Source organism: Salmo salar, chromosome 22 (assembly GCF_965601325.2).
Source record: "Salmo salar chromosome 22, fSalSal1, whole genome shotgun sequence".
Taxonomy (NCBI): domain Eukaryota; kingdom Metazoa; phylum Chordata; class Actinopteri; order Salmoniformes; family Salmonidae; genus Salmo; species Salmo salar.
The window spans coordinates 59,960,001-59,981,330 of NC_138312.1; the positions used below are offsets into that span (position 1 = coordinate 59,960,001).

A 21,330-nucleotide genomic window follows, 5' to 3' on the forward strand; every position below is an offset into this window, starting at 1 on the left:
GCAGTGCCCGTTATCTCATCTTCTTCCAATACCTCGGGACAAAGTACAGGTACATAGATGAATGGCTATTCCTGTGCAGTTTACATCTCAGAAGTGTACAATTCAATGAATGACATCAGTTATTATATTCTGTTCTGTTGTCATACAACTGCATTATATTCTGTTATCTATAAACTATATTCTTGCCTCTTCTAGTGGCGTTATGAAGGCACCTCCACACCAAGTAGTCAAGGGTGTCCAGAACTACTTGGAGGTAAGTGTTCACTGTCTGCCAACCCTAAGCCTGTCTGCTAACCCTGTCTGCCAACCCTAAGCCTGTCTGCTAACCCTGTCTGCCAACCCTAAGCCTGTCTGCTATCCCTGTCTGCCAACCCTAAGCCTGTCTGCCAACCCTAGCCCTGTCTGCCAACCCTAAGCCTGTCTGCTAGCCCTGTCTGCCAACTCTAAGCCTGTCTGCCAACCCTAAGCCTGTCTGCTAACCCTGTCTGCTAACCCTAAGCCTGTCTGCTAGCCCTGTCTGCCAACCCTAAGCCTGTCTGCTAACACTGTCTGCCAACCCTAAGCCTGTCTGCTAGCCCTGTCTGCCAACCCTAAGCCTGTCTGCTAGCCCTGTCTGCCAACCCTAAGCCTGTCTGCTAGCCCTGTCTGCCAACCCTAAGCCTGTCTGCTAGCCCTGTCTGCCAACCCTAAGCCTGTCTGCTAGCCCTGTCTGCCAACCCTAAGCCTGTCTGCTAACCCTGTCTGCCAACCCTAAGCCTGTCTGCCAACCCTAAGCCTGTCTGCCAACCCTAAGCCTGTCTGCCAACCCTAAGCCTGTCTGCCAACCCTAAGCCTGTCTGCTAACCCTAAGCCTGTCTGCTAACCCTAAGCCTGTCTGCTAACCCTAAGCCTGTCTGCCAACCCTAAGCCTGTCTGCCAACCCTAAGCCTGTCTGCCAACCCTAAGCCTGTCTGCCAACCCTAAGCCTGTCTGCCAACCCTAAGCCTGTCTGCCAACTCTAAGCCTGTCTGCTAACCCTGTCTGCTAACCCTAAGCCTGCCTGCTAACCCTGTCTGCCAACCCTAAGCCTGTCTGCTAACCCTGTCTGCCAACCCTAAGCCTGTCTGCTAGTCCTGTCTGCCAACCCTAAGCCTGTCTGCTAAGCCTGTCTGCCAACCCTAAGCCTGTCTGCTAACCCTAAGCCTGTCTGCCAACCCTAAGCCTGTCTGCCAACCCTAAGCCTGTCTGCTAACCCTAAGCCTGTCTGCCAACCCTAAGCCTGTCTGCCAACCCTAAGCCTGTCTGCCAACCCTAAGCCTGTCTGCTAACCCTGTCTGCCAACCCTAACCCTGTCTGCCAACCCTAAGCCTGTCTGCCAACCCTAAGCCTGTCTGCCAACCCTAAGCCTGTCTGCCAACCCTAAGCCTGTCTGCTAACCCTAAGCCTGTCTGCCAACCCTAAGCCTGTCTGCCAACCCTAAGCCTGTCTGCCAACCCTAAGCCTGTCTGCCAACCCTAAGCCTGTCTGCCAACCCTAAGCCTGTCTGCCAACCCTAAGCCTGTCTGCCAACCCTAAGCCTGTCTGCCAACCCTAAGCCTGTCTGCCAACCCTAAGCCTGTCTGCCAACCCTAAGCCTGTCTGCCAACCCTAAGCCTGTCTGCTAACCCTAAGCCTGTCTGCCAACCCTAAGCCTGTCTGCCAACCCTAAGCCTGTCTGCTAACCCTAAGCCTGTCTGCTAACCCTAAGCCTGTCTGCCAACCCTAAGCCTGTCTGCCAACCCTAAGCCTGTCTGCCAACCCTAAGCCTGTCTGCTAACCCTAAGCCTGTCTGCCAACCCTAAGCCTGTCTGCCAACCCTAAGCCTGTCTGCTAACCCTAAGCCTGTCTGCTAACCCTAAGCCTGTCTGCTAACCCTGTCTGCTAACCCTAGCCCTGTCTGCTAGCTCTCTGACTGGGGAGTTAAGGGAAGGAGTAACTAGAGAGTTGATGCATAATCAAATAAACTGTGTGTGTTTATTTTCAGCAAACTTAACATGTGTAAATATTTGTATGAACATAACAAGATTCAACAACTGAGACATAAACTGAACAAGTTCCACAGACATGTGACTAACAGAAATGGAATAATGTGTCCCTGAACAAAGGGGGGGTCAAAATCAAAAGTAACAGTCAGTATCTGGTGTGGCCACCAGCTGCATTAAGTACTGCAGTGCATCTCCTCCTCATGGACTGCACCAGATTTGCCAGTTCTTGCTGTGAGATGTTACGACTCGTCAGTGAAGAGCACTTTTTGCCAGTCCTGTCTGGTCCAGCGCCGGTGGGTTTGTGCCCATAGGTGACGTTATTGCTGGTGATGTCTGGTGAGGACCTGCCTTACAACAGGCCTACAAGCCCTCAGTCCAGCCTCTCTCAGCCTATTGCGGACAGTCTGAGCACTGATGGAGGGATTGTGTGTTCCTGGTGTAACTCGGGCAGTTGTTGTTGCCATCCTGTACCTGTCCCACAGGTGTGATGTTCGGATGTACCGATCCTGTGCAGGTGTTGTTACACGTGGTCTGCCACTGCGAGGACGATCAGCTGTCCGTCCTTTCCGTCCAATATATTGCCCTGGCCACATCTGCAGTCCTCATGCCTCCTTGCAGCATGCCTAAGGCACGTTCACGCAAATGAGCAGGGACCCTGGGCATATTTCTTTTGGTGTTTTTCAGAGTCAGTAGAAAGGCCTCTTTAGTGTCCTAAGTTTTCATAACTGTGACCTTAATTGCCTACCGTCTGTAAGCTGTTAGTGTCTTAACGACCCTTCCACAGGTGCATGTTCATTAATTGTTTATGGTTAATTGAACAAGCATGGGAAACGGTGTTTAAACCCTTTACAATGAAGATCTGTGAAGTTATTTGGATTTTTACGAATTATATTTGAAAGACGGGGTCTTGAAAACGGGACGTTTCTTTTTTGCTGAGTTTATGTCTACCAGAATGACTGGACAATATGTCTACCAGAATGACTGGTCAATACAGTGCATTTAGAAAGTATTCAGACCCCTTGACTTTTTTCAAATTTTGTTAGGTTACAACCTTATTCAAAAATGGATTTAGTTTTTCCCCCTCATCAATCTACACACAATACCCCATAATGACATCACAATACCCCATAATGACGAAGCAAAAACAATTTCATAAAAAACGTAAATATGACATTTACATAAGTATTCAGACACTTTACTCAGTACTTTGTTGAGGCACCTTTGGCAGCAATTACAGCCTCGAGTCTTCTTGGGTATGACGCTATAAGCTTGGCACACCTGTATTTGGGGAGTTTCTCCCATTCTGCAGATCCTCTCAAGCTCTGTCAGGTTGGATGGAGAGCGTTGCTGTACAACTATTTTCAGGTCTCTCCAGAGATGTTCGATTGGGTTCAAGTCCGGGCTCTGGCTGGGCCACTCAAGGACATTCAGAGACTTGTCCTGAAGCCACTCCTGTGTTGTCTTGGCTGTGTGCTTAGGGACGTTGTCCTGTTAGAAGATGAACCTTCGCCCCAGTCTGAGGTCCTGAGCGCTCTGGAGCAGGTTTTCATCAAGGATCTCTCTGTACTTTCCTCGCTTTCATCTTTCCCTCAATCCTGACTAGTCTCCCAGTCCCTGCCATTGAAAAACATCCCCACAGCATGATGCTGCCACCACCATGCTTCACTGTAGAGATGGTGTCAGGTTTCCTCCAGAAGGGAAGCTTGGCATTCAGGCCAAAGAGTTCAATCTTGGTTTCATCAGACCAGAATATCTTGTTTCTCATGGTCTGAGAGTCCTTTAGGTGCCTTTTGGCAAACGCCAAGCGGGCTGTCATGTGCCTTTTACTAAGGAGTGGCTTCCGTCTGGCCACTCTACCATAAAGGCCTGATTGGTGGAGTGCTGCAGAGATGGTTGCCCTTCTGGAAGGTTCTCCCATCTCTACAGAGGTACTCTGGAGCTCTGTAAGAGTTACCATCAGGTCCTCGGTCCCCTCCCTGAGCAAGGCCCTTCTCCCCCGATTGCTCAGTTTGGCCGGGCGGCCAGCTCTAGGAAGAGTCTTGGTGGTTGCTGTAGCAGGGTACGTAATTGGCGGCAGAGAAATCAGGTGCAGGAGAGCAGAACTGGGTAATAACCGGAGATTTATTTAGCAAAACCAACGGCATCCAGAACAACAAGATAAATGGGCACAAAAATAACCCGTCGAGCGCTCACGGGGAACGTGCACAAGCACTAAAATAAACAATCCCACACAAAGACATGGGGGGAACAGAGGGTTAAGTACACAACAAGTAATTGAGGGAATTGAAACCAGGTGTGAGGAAAAACAAGACAAAACACATGGAAAATGAAAAGTGGATCGATGATGGCTAGAAGACCGCCGAGCGCCGCCCGAACAAGGAGAGGACCCGACTTCGGCGAAAGTCGTGACAGTTGCAAACTTCTTCCATTTAATAATGATGGAGGCCACTGTGTTCTTTGGGACCTTCAATGCTGCAGAAATGTTTTGGTGCCCTTCCCCAGATCTGTGCTTTGACATAATCCTGTCTCGGAGCTCTACGGACAATTCCTTCGACCTCATGGCTTGGTTTTTGCTCTGACATGCAATGTCAACTGTGGGACCTTATATAGACAAGTGTGTGCCTTTCCAAATCATGTTCAATCAATTGAATTTACCACAGACTCCAATCAAGTTGTAGAAACATCTCAAGGATGATCAATGGAAACAGGATGCACCTGAGCTCAATTTCGAGTCTCATAGCAAAGGGTCTGAATACTTCTGTAAATAAGGTATTTATGTTTTTTATGTTTTATAAATTCGCAAAAAAAATCAAAAAACCTGTTTTCACTTTGTCATTATGGAGTATTGTGATGTCATTATAGGGTATTGTGATGTCATTATGGGGTATAGTGATGTCATTATAGGGTATTGTGTGTAAATTGATGAGGAAAACGTTTTATTTAATCCATTTTAGATTAAGGCTGTATCGTGACAATGTGGAAAAAATCAAGGGCTCTGAATACTTTCCGAATGCACTGTAGGTCTACCAGAATAACTGGAAACCCACTCAGTCTGACATGCCGCATAAGTCATACCCTGTTATTGGTCTATGGTCAAACCCATATTTTGTGAGAAACCAAAAGCATTTACTGACTTCCAGACAGGCAAACATCTTCCCCTGAAAGGAAAACCACACATGAAACAGGCTATACTGTATATGGCTCAATATAGAGTTATACCACATTTAATAGTATTTATTTACTTTAAAAATGTACATACTAGGACTGTGATATGTGATTGTCCCACCTCAAATCAAACTTTATTTGTCACGTACAAGTGTAGACTTTACCGTGAACTGCTTACTTACAAGCCCTTTAACCAACAGTGCAGTTCAAGAAGAGTTAAGAAAATATTTACCAATTAGGCTAAAATAAAAAGTAACAATAAAAAGTAACACAATAAAATAACAATAACAAGGCTATATACAGGGGGCACCAGTACCGAGTCAGTGTGGAGGCTATATACAGGAGGTACCGGTACAGAGTCAATGTGGAGGCTATATACAGGGGGTACCGGTACAGAGTCAATGTGGAGGCTATATACAGGGGGCACCAGTACCGAGTCAGTGTGGAGGCTATATACAGGAGGTACCGGTACAGAGTCAATGTGGAGGCTATATACAGGGGGTACCGGTACAGAGTCAATGTGGAGGCTATATACAGGGTGTTACGGTACAGAGTCAATGTGGAGGTTATATACAGGGGGGGTACCGGTACAGAGTCAATGTGGAGGCTCTATACAGGAGGTACCGGTACAGAGTCAATGTGGAGGCTATATACAGGGGGTACCGGTACAGAGTCAATGTGGAGGCTATATACAGGGTGTACCGGTACAGAGTCAATGTGGAGGCTATATACAGGGTGTACCGGTACAGAGTCAATGTGGAGGCTATATACAGGGGGTACTGGTACAGAGTCAATGTGGAGGCTATATACAGGAGGTACCGGTACAGAGTCAATGTGGAGACTATATACAGGGGGTACCGGTACAGAGTCAATGTGGAGGCTATATACAGGAGGTACCGGTACAGAGTCAATGTGGAGGCTATATACAGGGGGTACTGGTACAGAGTCAATGTGGAGGCTATATACAGGGTGTTACGGTACAGAGTCAATGTGGAGGCTATATACAGGGTGTTACGGTACAGAGTCAATGTGGAGGCTATATACAGGAGGTACCGGTACAGAGTCAATGTGGAGGCTATATACAGGGGGTACTGGTACAGAGTCAATGTGGAGGCTATATACAGGAGGTACCGGTACAGAGTCAATGTGGAGGCTATATACAGGGGGTACCGGTACAGAGTCAATGTGGAGGATATATACAGGAGGTACCGGTACAGAGTCAATGTGGAGGCTATATACAGGGGGTACCGGTACAGAGTCAATGTGGAGGCTATATACAGGGGGTACCGGTACAGAGTCAATGTGGAGGATATATACAGGAGGTACCGATACAGAGTCAATGTGGAGGATATATACAGGAGGTACCGGTACAGAGTCAATGTGGAGGCTATATACAGGGGGTACCGGTACAGAGTCAATGTGGAGACTATATACAGGGGGTACCGGTACAGAGTCAATGTGGAGGCTATATACAGGGTACCGGTACAGAGTCAATGTGGAGGCTATATACAGGGGGTACCGGTACAGAGTCAATGTGGAGGCTATATACAGGGGGTACCGATACAGAGTCAATGTGGAGGCTATATACAGGGGGTACCGGTACAGAGTCAATGTGGAGGCTATATACAGGGGGTACTGGTACAGAGTCAATGTGGAGGCTATATACAGGAGGTACCGGTACAGAGTCAATGTGGAGGCTATATACAGGGTGTACTGGTACAGAGTCAATGTGGAGGCTATATACAGGGGGTACTGGTACAGAGTCAATGTGGAGGCTATATACAGGGTGTTACGGTACAGAGTCAATGTGGAGGCTATATACAGGGTGTTACGGTACAGAGTCAATGTGGAGGCTATATACAGGAGGTACCGGTACAGAGTCAATGTGGAGGCTATATACAGGGGGTACTGGTACAGAGTCAATGTGGAGGCTATATACAGGAGGTACCGGTACAGAGTCAATGTGGAGGCTATATACAGGGGGTACCGGTACAGAGTCAATGTGGAGGATATATACAGGAGGTACCGGTACAGAGTCAATGTGGAGGCTATATACAGGGGGTACCGGTACAGAGTCAATGTGGAGGCTATATACAGGGGGTACCGGTACAGAGTCAATGTGGAGGATATATACAGGAGGTACCGATACAGAGTCAATGTGGAGGATATATACAGGAGGTACCGGTACAGAGTCAATGTGGAGGCTATATACAGGGGGTACCGGTACAGAGTCAATGTGGAGACTATATACAGGGGGTACCGGTACAGAGTCAATGTGGAGGCTATATACAGGGGTACCGGTACAGAGTCAATGTGGAGGCTATATACAGGGGGTACCGGTACAGAGTCAATGTGGAGGCTATATACAGGGGGTACCGATACAGAGTCAATGTGGAGGCTATATACAGGGTGTTACGGTACAGAGTCAATGTGGAGGCTATATACAGGGGGTACCGGTACAGAGTCAATATGGAGGCTATATACAGGAGGTACCGGTACAGAGTCAATGTGGAGGCTATATACAGGGTGTACCGGTACAGAGTCAATGTGGAGGCTATATACAGGGGGTACTGGTACAGAGTCAATGTGGAGGCTATATACAGGGTGTTACGGTACAGAGTCAATGTGGAGGCTATATACAGGGTGTTACGGTACAGAGTCAATGTGGAGGCTATATACAGGAGGTACCGGTACAGAGTCAATGTGGAGGCTATATACAGGGGGTACTGGTACAGAGTCAATGTGGAGGCTATATACAGGAGGTACCGGTACAGAGTCAATGTGGAGGCTATATACAGGGGGTACCGGTACAGAGTCAATGTGGAGGATATATACAGGAGGTACCGGTACAGAGTCAATGTGGAGGCTATATACAGGGGGTACCGGTACAGAGTCAATGTGGAGGCTATATACAGGGGGTACCGGTACAGAGTCAATGTGGAGGATATATACAGGAGGTACCGATACAGAGTCAATGTGGAGGATATATACAGGAGGTACCGGTACAGAGTCAATGTGGAGACTATATACAGGGGGTACCGGTACAGAGTCAATGTGGAGACTATATACAGGGGGTACCGGTACAGAGTCAATGTGGAGGCTATATACAGGGGTACCGGTACAGAGTCAATGTGGAGGCTATATACAGGGGGTACCGGTACAGAGTCAATGTGGAGGCTATATACAGGGGGTACCGATACAGAGTCAATGTGGAGGCTATATACAGGGTGTTACGGTACAGAGTCAATGTGGAGGCTATATACAGGAGGTACCGGTACAGAGTCAATGTGGAGACTATATACAGGGGGTACCGGTACAGAGTCAATGTGGAGGCTATATACAGGAGGTACCGGTACAGAGTCAATGTGGAGGATATATACAGGGGGTACCGGTACAGAGTCAATGTGGAGGCTATATACAGGGGGTACCGATACAGAGTCAATGTGGAGGCTATATACAGGGGGTACCGGTACAGAGTCAATGTGGAGGCTATATACAGGGGGTACCGGTACAGAGTCAATGTGGAGGCTATATACAGGGGGTACCGGTACAGAGTCAATGTGGAGGCTATATACAGGGGGTACCGATACAGAGTCAATGTGGAGGCTATATACAGGGGGTACCGGTACAGAGTCAATGTGGAGGCTATATACAGGGGGTACCGATACAGAGTCAATGTGGAGGCTATATACAGGGGGTACTGGTACAGAGTCAATGTGGAGGCTATATACAGGGGGTACCGATACAGAGTCAATGTGGAGGCTATATACAGGGGGTACCGATACAGAGTCAATGTGGAGGCTCTATACAGGGGGTACCGGTACAGAGTCAATGTGGAGGCTATATACAGGGGGTACCGATACAGAGTCAATGTGGAGGCTCTATACAGGGGGTACCGATACAGAGTCAATGTGGAGGCTATATACAGGGGGTACCGGTACAGAGTCAATGTGGAGGCTATATACAGGGGGTACCGGTACAGAGTCAATGTGGAGGCTATATACAGGGGGTACCGATACAGAGTCAATGTGGAGGCTCTATACAGGGGGTACCGATACAGAGTCAATGTGGAGGCTATATACAGGGGGTACTGGTACAGAGTCAATGTGGAGGCTATATACAGGGGGTACCGGTACAGAGTCAATGTGGAGGCTACATACAGGGGGTACCGATACAGAGTCAATGTGGAGGTTATATACAGGGGGTACCGATACAGAGTCAATGTGGAGGCTATATACAGGAGGTACCGATACAGAGTCAATGTGGAGGTTATATACAGGGGGTACCGATACAGAGTCAATGTGGAGGCTCTATACAGGGGGTACCGATACAGAGTCAATGTGGAGGCTATATACAGGGGGTACTGGTACAGAGTCAATGTGGAGGCTATATACAGGGGGTACCGGTACAGAGTCAATGTGGAGGCTACATACAGGGGGTACCGATACAGAGTCAATGTGGAGGCTATATACAGGGTGTACCGGTACAGAGTCAATGTGGAGGTTATATACAGGGTATTACGGTACAGAGTCAATGTGGAGACTATATACAGGGGGTACCGGTACAGAGTCAATGTGGAGGCTACATACAGGGGGTACCGATACAGAGTCAATGTGGAGGCTCTATACAGGGGGTACCGATACAGAGTCAATGTGGAGGCTATATACAGGGGGTACTGGTACAGAGTCAATGTGGAGACTATATACAGGGGGTACCGGTACAGAGTCAATGTGGAGGCTACATACAGGGGGTACCGATACAGAGTCAATGTGGAGGCTCTATACAGGGGGTACCGATACAGAGTCAATGTGGAGGCTATATACAGGGGGTACCGATACAGAGTCAATGTGGAGGCTATATACAGGGTGTACCGGTACAGAGTCAATGTGGAGGATATATACAGGGGGTACCGATACAGAGTCAATGTGGAGGCTATATACAGGGGGTACCGGTACAGAGTCAATGTGGAGGCTATATACAGGGGGTACCGATACAGAGTCAATGTGGAGGCTATATACAGGGGGTACCGATACAGAGTCAATGTGGAGGCTATATACAGGGTGTACCGGTACAGAGTCAATGTGGAGGTTATATACAGGGGGTACCGGTACAGAGTCAATGTGGAGGCTATATACAGGAGGTACCGGTACAGAGTCAATGTGGAGGCTATATACAGGGGGTACCGGTACAGAGTCAATGTGGAGGCTATATACAGGAGGTACCGGTACAGAGTCAATGTGGAGGATATATACAGGAGGTACCGGTACAGAGTCAATGTGGAGGATATATACAGGAGGTACCGGTACAGAGTCAATGTGGAGGCTATATACAGGGGGTACCGGTACAGAGTCAATGTGGAGGCTATATACAGGGTGTTACGGTACAGAGTCAATGTGGAGGATATATACAGGAGGTACCGGTACAGAGTCAATGTGGAGGCTATATACAGGGTGTACCGGTACAGAGTCAATGTGGAGGCTATATACAGGGGGTACCGGTACAGAGTCAATGTGGAGGCTATATACAGGGGGTACTGGTACAGAGTCAATGTGGAGGCTATATACAGGGGGTACCGGTACAGAGTCAATGTGGAGGATATATACAGGGGGTACCGGTACAGAGTCAATGTGGAGGCTATATACAGGGGGTACCAGTACAGAGTCAATGTGGAGGCTATATACAGGGGGTACCGATACAGAGTCAATGTGGAGGCTATATACAGGAGGTACCGGTACAGAGTCAATGTGGAGGCTATATACAGGAGGTACCGGTACAGAGTCAATGTGGAGGATATATACAGGGGGTACCGGTACAGAGTCAATGTGGAGGCTATATACAGGGTGTTACGGTACAGAGTCAATGTGGAGGATATATACAGGGGGTACCGGTACAGAGTCAATGTGGAGGCTATATACAGGAGGTACCGGTACAGAGTCAATGTGGAGGATATATACAGGGGGTACCGGTACAGAGTCAATGTGGAGGCTATATACAGGGGGTACTGGTACAGAGTCAATGTGGAGGATATATACAGGAGGTACCGGTACAGAGTCAATGTGGAGGCTCTATACAGGAGGTACCGGTACAGAGTCAATGTGGAGGCTATATACAGGGGGTACCGGTACAGAGTCAATGTGGAGGCTAGATACAGGGGGTACCGGTACAGAGTCAATGTGGAGGATATATACAGGGGGTACTGGTACAGAGTCAATGTGGAGGATATATACAGGAGGTACCGGTACAGAGTCAATGTGGAGGCTCTATACAGGAGGTACCGGTACAGAGTCAATGTGGAGGATATATACAGGAGGTACCGGTACAGAGTCAATGTGGAGGATATATACAGGAGGTACCGGTACAGAGTCAATGTGGAGGATATATACAGGAGGTACCGGTACAGAGTCAATGTGGAGGATATATACAGGGGGTACCGGTACAGAGTCAATGTGGAGGCTCTATACAGGAGGTACCGGTACAGAGTCAATATGGAGGATATATACAGGAGGTACCGGTACAGAGTCAATGTGGAGGCTATATACAGGAGGTACCGGTACAGAGTCAATGTGGAGGATATATACAGGAGGTACCGGTACAGAGTCAATGTGGAGGCTATATACAGGGTGTACCGGTACAGAGTCAATGTGGAGGCTATATACAGGGGGTACCGGTACAGAGTCAATGTGGAGGCTATATACAGGGGGTACCGGTACAGAGTCAATGTGGAGGCTATATACAGGAGGTACCGGTACAGAGTCAATGTGGAGGCTATATACAGGAGGTACCGGTACAGAGTCAATGTGGAGGCTATATACACGAGGTACCGGTACAGAGTCAATGTGGAGGATATATACAGGAGGTACCGGTACAGAGTCAATGTGGAGGCTATATACAGGAGGTACCGGTACAGAGTCAATGTGGAGGATATATACAGGAGGTACCGGTACAGAGTCAATGTGGAGGATATATACAGGAGGTACCGGTACAGAGTCAATGTGGAGGATATATACAGGGGGTACCGGTACAGAGTCAATGTGGAGGCTCTATACAGGAGGTACCGGTACAGAGTCAATGTGGAGGATATATACAGGAGGTACCGGTACAGAGTCAATGTGGAGGCTATATACAGGAGGTACCGGTACAGAGTCAATGTGGAGGCTATATACAGGAGGCACCGGTACCGAGTCAATGTGGAGGCTATATACAGGGGGTACCGGTACAGAGTCAATGTGGAGGCTATATACAGGAGGTACCGGTACAGAGTCAATGTGGAGGCTCTATACAGGAGGTACCCTTACAGAGTCAATGTGGAGGATGTATACAGGAGGTACCGGTACAGAGTCAATGTGGAGGATATATACAGGGGGTACCGGTACAGAGTCAATGTGGAGGCTATATACAGGGGGTACCGGTACAGAGTCAATGTGGAGGATATATACAGGGGGTACCGGTACAGAGTCAATGTGGAGGCTCTATACAGGGGGTACCGGTACAGAGTCAATGTGGAGGCTATATATAGGGTGTTACGGTACAGAGTCAATGTGGAGGCTATATACAGGGGGTACCGGTACAGAGTCAATGTGGAGGCTATATACAGGGGGTACCGGTACAGAGTCAATGTGGAGGCTATATACAGGGCGTACCGGTACAGAGTCAATGTGGAGACTATATATAGGGTGTTACGGTACAGAGTCAATGTGGAGGCTATATACAGGGGGTACCGGTACAGAGTCAATGTGGAGGCTATATACAGGAGGTACCGGTACAGAGTCAATGTGGAGGATATATACAGGGGGTACCGGTACAGAGTCAATGTGGAGGCTATATACAGGGTGTTACGGTACAGAGTCAATGTGGAGGATATATACAGGGGGTACCGGTACAGAGTCAATGTGGAGGCTATATACAGGAGGTACCGGTACAGAGTCAATGTGGAGGATATATACAGGGGGTACCGGTACAGAGTCAATGTGGAGGCTATATACAGGGGGTACTGGTACAGAGTCAATGTGGAGGATATATACAGGAGGTACCGGTACAGAGTCAATGTGGAGGCTCTATACAGGAGGTACCGGTACAGAGTCAATGTGGAGGCTATATACAGGGGGTACCGGTACAGAGTCAATGTGGAGGCTAGATACAGGGGGTACCGGTACAGAGTCAATGTGGAGGATATATACAGGGGGTACTGGTACAGAGTCAATGTGGAGGATATATACAGGAGGTACCGGTACAGAGTCAATGTGGAGGCTCTATACAGGAGGTACCGGTACAGAGTCAATGTGGAGGATATATACAGGAGGTACCGGTACAGAGTCAATGTGGAGGATATATACAGGAGGTACCGGTACAGAGTCAATGTGGAGGATATATACAGGAGGTACCGGTACAGAGTCAATGTGGAGGATATATACAGGGGGTACCGGTACAGAGTCAATGTGGAGGCTCTATACAGGAGGTACCGGTACAGAGTCAATATGGAGGATATATACAGGAGGTACCGGTACAGAGTCAATGTGGAGGCTATATACAGGAGGTACCGGTACAGAGTCAATGTGGAGGATATATACAGGAGGTACCGGTACAGAGTCAATGTGGAGGCTATATACAGGGTGTACCGGTACAGAGTCAATGTGGAGGCTATATACAGGGGGTACCGGTACAGAGTCAATGTGGAGGCTATATACAGGGGGTACCGGTACAGAGTCAATGTGGAGGCTATATACAGGAGGTACCGGTACAGAGTCAATGTGGAGGCTATATACAGGAGGTACCGGTACAGAGTCAATGTGGAGGCTATATACACGAGGTACCGGTACAGAGTCAATGTGGAGGATATATACAGGAGGTACCGGTACAGAGTCAATGTGGAGGCTATATACAGGAGGTACCGGTACAGAGTCAATGTGGAGGATATATACAGGAGGTACCGGTACAGAGTCAATGTGGAGGATATATACAGGAGGTACCGGTACAGAGTCAATGTGGAGGATATATACAGGGGGTACCGGTACAGAGTCAATGTGGAGGCTCTATACAGGAGGTACCGGTACAGAGTCAATGTGGAGGATATATACAGGAGGTACCGGTACAGAGTCAATGTGGAGGCTATATACAGGAGGTACCGGTACAGAGTCAATGTGGAGGCTATATACAGGAGGCACCGGTACCGAGTCAATGTGGAGGCTATATACAGGGGGTACCGGTACAGAGTCAATGTGGAGGCTATATACAGGAGGTACCGGTACAGAGTCAATGTGGAGGCTCTATACAGGAGGTACCCTTACAGAGTCAATGTGGAGGATGTATACAGGAGGTACCGGTACAGAGTCAATGTGGAGGATATATACAGGGGGTACCGGTACAGAGTCAATGTGGAGGCTATATACAGGAGGTACCGGTACAGAGTCAATGTGGAGGATATATACAGGGGGTACCGGTACAGAGTCAATGTGGAGGCTATATACAGGGGGTACTGGTACAGAGTCAATGTGGAGGATATATACAGGAGGTACCGGTACAGAGTCAATGTGGAGGCTCTATACAGGAGGTACCGGTACAGAGTCAATGTGGAGGCTATATACAGGGGGTACCGGTACAGAGTCAATGTGGAGGCTAGATACAGGGGGTACCGGTACAGAGTCAATGTGGAGGATATATACAGGGGGTACTGGTACAGAGTCAATGTGGAGGATATATACAGGAGGTACCGGTACAGAGTCAATGTGGAGGCTCTATACAGGAGGTACCGGTACAGAGTCAATGTGGAGGATATATACAGGAGGTACCGGTACAGAGTCAATGTGGAGGATATATACAGGAGGTACCGGTACAGAGTCAATGTGGAGGATATATACAGGAGGTACCGGTACAGAGTCAATGTGGAGGATATATACAGGGGGTACCGGTACAGAGTCAATGTGGAGGCTCTATACAGGAGGTACCGGTACAGAGTCAATATGGAGGATATATACAGGAGGTACCGGTACAGAGTCAATGTGGAGGCTATATACAGGAGGTACCGGTACAGAGTCAATGTGGAGGATATATACAGGAGGTACCGGTACAGAGTCAATGTGGAGGCTATATACAGGGTGTACCGGTACAGAGTCAATGTGGAGGCTATATACAGGGGGTACCGGTACAGAGTCAATGTGGAGGCTATATACAGGGGGTACCGGTACAGAGTCAATGTGGAGGCTATATACAGGAGGTACCGGTACAGAGTCAATGTGGAGGCTATATACAGGAGGTACCGGTACAGAGTCAATGTGGAGGCTATATACACGAGGTACCGGTACAGAGTCAATGTGGAGGATATATACAGGAGGTACCGGTACAGAGTCAATGTGGAGGCTATATACAGGAGGTACCGGTACAGAGTCAATGTGGAGGATATATACAGGAGGTACCGGTACAGAGTCAATGTGGAGGATATATACAGGAGGTACCGGTACAGAGTCAATGTGGAGGATATATACAGGGGGTACCGGTACAGAGTCAATGTGGAGGCTCTATACAGGAGGTACCGGTACAGAGTCAATGTGGAGGATATATACAGGAGGTACCGGTACAGAGTCAATGTGGAGGCTATATACAGGAGGTACCGGTACAGAGTCAATGTGGAGGCTATATACAGGAGGCACCGGTACCGAGTCAATGTGGAGGCTATATACAGGGGGTACCGGTACAGAGTCAATGTGGAGGCTATATACAGGAGGTACCGGTACAGAGTCAATGTGGAGGCTCTATACAGGAGGTACCCTTACAGAGTCAATGTGGAGGATGTATACAGGAGGTACCGGTACAGAGTCAATGTGGAGGATATATACAGGGGGTACCGGTACAGAGTCAATGTGGAGGCTATATACAGGGGGTACCGGTACAGAGTCAATGTGGAGGATATATACAGGGGGTACCGGTACAGAGTCAATGTGGAGGCTCTATACAGGGGGTACCGGTACAGAGTCAATGTGGAGGCTATATATAGGGTGTTACGGTACAGAGTCAATGTGGAGGCTATATACAGGGGGTACCGGTACAGAGTCAATGTGGAGGCTATATACAGGGGGTACCGGTACAGAGTCAATGTGGAGGCTATATACAGGGCGTACCGGTACAGAGTCAATGTGGAGACTATATATAGGGTGTTACGGTACAGAGTCAATGTGGAGGCTATATACAGGGGGTACCGGTACAGAGTCAATGTGGAGGCTATATACAGGGGGTACCGGTACAGAGTCAATGTGGAGGCTATATACAGGGGGTACCGGTACAGAGTCAATGTGGAGGCTATATACAGGGGGTACCGGTACAGAGTCAATGTGGAGGCTATATACAGGGGGCACCAGTACAGAGTCAATGTGGAGGTTATATACAGGGGGTACCGGTACAGAGTCAATGTGGAGGCTATATATAGGGTGTTACGGTACAGAGTCAATGTGGAGGCTATATACAGGGGGTACCGGTACAGAGTCAATGTGGAGGCTATATACAGGGGGTACCGGTACAGAGTCAATGTGGAGGCTATATACAGGGGGTACCGGTACAGAGTCAATGTGGAGGCTATATACAGGGGGTACCGGTACAGAGTCAATGTGGAGGCTATATGCAGGGGGCACCGGTACAGAGTCAATGTGGAGGCTATATACAGGGGGTACCGGTACAGAGTCAATGTGGAGGCTATATACAGGGGTTACCGGTACAGAGTCAATGTGGAGGCTATATACAGGGGTTACCGGTACAGAGTCAATGTGGAGGCTATATACAGGGGTTACCGGTACAGAGTCAATGTGGAGGCTATATACAGGGGGCACCGGTACATAGTCAATGTGGAGGCTATATACAGGAGGCACCGGTACATAGTCAATGTGGAGGCTATATACAGGGTGTACCGGTACAGAGTCAATGTGGAGGCTATATACAGGGTGTACCGGTACAGAGTCAATGTGGAGGCTATATACAGGGGGTACCGGTACAGAGTCAATGTGGAGGCTATATACAGGGGGTACCGGTACAGAGTCAATGTGGAGGCTATATACAGGGGGTACCGGTACCGAGTCAATGTGGAGGCTATATACAGGGGGTACCGGTACCGAGTCAATGTGGAGGCTATATACAGGGGGTACTGGTACAGAGTCAATGTGGAGGCTATATACAGGGGGTACCGGTACAGAGTCAATGTGGAGGCTATATACAGGAGGTACCGGTACAGAGTCAATGTGGAGGCTATATACAGGGGGTACCGGTACAGAGTCAATGTGGAGGCTATATACAGGGGGCACCGGTACATAGTCAATGTGGAGGCTATATACAGGGGGTACCGGTACAGAGTCAATGTGCGGGGGTACAGGCTAGTCGAGGTAATTTGTACATGTAGGTAGGGGTGAAGTGACTATGCATAGATAATAAACAGCAAGTAGCAGCAGTGTACAAAAGGAAGGAGGGTGTCAATGTAAATTGTCTGGTGGCGATTTTATTAATTGTTCAGCAGTCTTATGGCTTGGGGGTAGAAGCTGTTGAGGAGCCTTTTGGTCCTAGACTTGGCACTTCGGTACCGCAGAGAAAACAGTCTATAACTTTGGTGACTGGAGTCTCTGACAATTTTATGGGCTTTCCTCTGACACCGCCTATTATATAGGTCCTGGATGGCAGGAAGCTTGGCCCCAGTGATGTACTGGGTCGTACGCACTACCCTCTGTAGCACCTTACGGTCAGATAGCTAGCTATCTTAAGATGAACACACTAACTGTTAGTGGCTCTGGATTAGAGCGTCTGCTAAATGACTGAAAGGTAAATGTAGCGAAGTGCCAGACATCTAAACTCAGCAAAAAAAGAAACGTCCTCTCACTGTCAACTGTGTTTATTTTCAGTAAACTTAACATGTGTAAATATTTGTATGAACATAACAAGATTCAACAACTGAGACATAAACTGAACAATTTCAACAGACATGTGACTAACAGAAATTGAATAATGTGCCCCTGAACAAAGGGGGGGTCAAAATCAAAAGTAACAGTCAGTATCTGGTGTGGCCACCAGCTACATTAAGTACTGCAGTGCATCTCCTCCTCATGAACTGCACCAGATTTGCCAGTTCTTGCTGTGAGATGTTACCCCACTCTTCCACCAAGGTGCTGCAAGTTCCCGGACATTTCTGGGGGGATTGTCATGCTGGAGGGTCATGTCAGGATGAGCCTGCAGGAAGGGTACCACATGAGGGAGGAGGATGTCTTCCCTGTAACGCACAGCGTTGAGATTGCCTGCAATGACAACAAGCCCAGTCCGATGATGCTGTGACACACCGCCCCAGACCATGACGGACCCTCCACCTCCAAATCGATCCCGCTCCAGAGTACAGGCCTCGGTGTAACGCTCATTCCTTCCACGATAAACGCGAATCCAACTATCACCCCTGGTGAGACAAAACCGTGACTCGTCACTGAAGAGCATTTTTTGCCAGTCCTGTCTGGTCCAGCGACGGTGGGTTTGTGCCCATAGGTGACGTTGTTGCTGGTGATCTCTGGTGAGGACCTGCCTTACAACAGGCCTACAAGCCCTCAGTCCAGCATCTCTCAGCCTATTGCGGACAGTCTGAGCACTGATGGAGGGATTGTGCGTTCCTGGTGTAAATCAGGCAGTTGTTTCACGTCTGCTCCCGCTCTTCCCCCCCCCCGGCGCTTGAGGGCGCCAGGCTGCACTCCTATCATCCATTACGCACACCTGCTTTCCCTCGTCACGCGCATCAGCGATATTGGACTCACCTGTTTTTTTCCTCCCCTGTATTTGTCAGTTCCACGCTGCTGCATTGATTGTTCTTTGTCTGTGTTACTCGTTTGCTGACTCTGGTCCTGTCTCCTTCCATGTCCGTTCTATATTAAATGTTGACTCCCCGTGCATTCTTCTTCTCTCCAGCGTCATACCATGTGACAAGTTGTTGTTGCCACCCTGTACCTGTCCCACAGGTGTGATGTTCGGATGTACCGATCCTGTGCAGGTGTTGTTACATGTGGTCTGCCACTGCGAGGACGATCAGCTGTCCGTCCTGTCTCCATGTAGCTCTGTCTTAGGCGTCTCACAGTATGGACATTGCAATTTATTGCCCTGGCCACATCTGCAGTCCTCATGCCTCCTTGCAGCATGCCCAAGGCATGTTCACGCAGATGAGCAGGGACCCTGGGCATCTTTCTTTTGGTGTTTTTCAGAGTCAGTAGAAAGGCCTCTTTAGTGTCCTAAGTTTTCATAACTGTGTCCTTAATTGCCTACCGTCTGTAAGCTGTTAGCGTCTTAACGACCCTTCCACAGGTGCATGTTCATTAATTGTTAATGGTTAATTGAACAAGCATGGGAAACAGTCTTTAAACCCTTTACAATGAAGATCTGTGAAGTTATTTGGATTTTTACGAATTATCTTTGAAAGACAGGGTCCTGAAAAGGGGACGTTTCTTTTTTTGCTGAGTTTATATACAGTATGAATGATCTACTAGAATTGAGACTACTGGTCTCTCTCCATTCAGTTGTAGTTGATGAAAATAGACCTTATTCCATAGAGCTATTGGACTCACTGTAGCCTACTGTACTGTAGTGTTACAGTTCCTTAGCCTCTAGTGCATTCTTCAAAAACCCACACCAGCAACTGAATACATTATTTGGACAAATCCAGCATCTCAATTTCTCTATTTCGGACTTAAAAACCAGCCTCTGGGAACACACAACATTCCACGACATCATCACCATTTCATGGATCAGTGGAAGTGACTGTTTGTATTGAGATGTTCCTGTCTGTGTGTTCCTCTGCATTCAAAGTGCCACTGGTAGGAGAGTTACATTTTTCACACTACTGAGTCAAACTGAGCCGTACTGTGCTAGCCTGGTTACTCATCCATCCACCATATAGTTGCTGGGATTAGGCTAGCCTGGTTACTCATCCATCCACCATATAGTTGCTGGGACTAGGCTAGCCTGGTTACTCATCCATCCACCATATAGTTGCTGGGACTAGGCTAGCCTGGTTACTCATCCATCCACCATAGAGTTGCTGGGACCAGGCTAGCCTGGTTACACCTTCATCCACCATATAGTTGCTGGGACTAGGCTAGCCTGGTTACTCATCCATCCACCATATAGTTGCTGGGACCAGGCTAGCCTGGTTAGCTCATCCATCCACCATAATAGTTGACTGGGACTAGGCTAGCCTGGTTACTGACAAGTCCATGTCCACCATATATGTTGCTGGGATCTAGGCTAGTCTGGTTACACCTTCATCCACCATATAGTTGCAGGGACTAGGCTAGCCTGGTTACACCTTCATCCACCATATAGTTGCAGGGACTAGGCTAGCCTGGTTACTCATCCATCCATTCCTTTGGTCCAGAGAGAGATCAGTCAGCGTTATGGAATATGTCAGTCTGGAAGACAAGTTATTGTTGTGGTGACATGCTGCTGCTTAATGTGTTCTGGTGGACAGACACACAGACAGGGCTTTAGACTAGCTTGATGTGGCCTGGTGGACAGACAGGCAGAAAGGGCTTTAGACTAGGTTGATGTGTTCTGGTGGACAGACAGGCAGACAGGGCTTTAGACTAGGTCGATGTGGCCTGGTGGACAGACAGGCAGACAGGGCTTTAGACTAGGTTGATGTGGCCTGGTGGACAGACAGGCAGACAGAGGGCTTTAGACTAGGTTGATGTGGCCTGGTGGACAGACAGGCAGACAGAAGGCTTTAGACTAGATGATGTGGCCTGGTGGACAGACAGGCAGACGGGGCTTTAGACTAGGTTGACGTGGCCTGGTGGACAGACAGGCAGACAGAGGGCTTTAGACTAGGTTGATGTGGCCTGGTGGGCAGACAGGCAGACAGAGGGCTTTAGACTAGGTTGATGTGGCCTGGTGGACAGACACGCAGACAGGGCTTTAGACTAGGTTGATGTGGCCTGGTGGACAGACAGGCAGACAGGGCTTTAGACTAGGTTGATGTGGCCTGGTGGACAGACACGCAGACAGAGGGCTTTAGACTAGGCTGATGTGGCCTGGTGGACAGACAGGCAGACAGAGGGCTTTAGGCTAGGTTGATGTGGCCTGGTGGACAGACAGGCAGACAGGGCTTTAGACTAGGTTGATGTGGCCTGGTGGACAGACAGGCAGACAGAGGGCTTTAGACTAGGTT

At 48.5% G+C, this 21,330-nt stretch overlaps 1 protein-coding gene across 1 annotated transcript in view; it reads left to right on the forward strand.

Moving 5' to 3' along the window:
- Nucleotides 1-21,330, forward strand: part of pusl1 (pseudouridine synthase like 1) — an 83,204-nt gene that overhangs the window by 432 nt on the left and 61,442 nt on the right. The window contains exons 1-2 of the mRNA XM_045705583.2: nt 1-49; nt 196-253. The exon at nt 1-49 is cut by the window's left edge and continues 432 nt beyond it. Of these exons, the coding sequence (XP_045561539.1) occupies nt 1-49; nt 196-253 (107 nt within the window). The remainder of the gene's footprint in view (nt 50-195; nt 254-21,330) is intronic.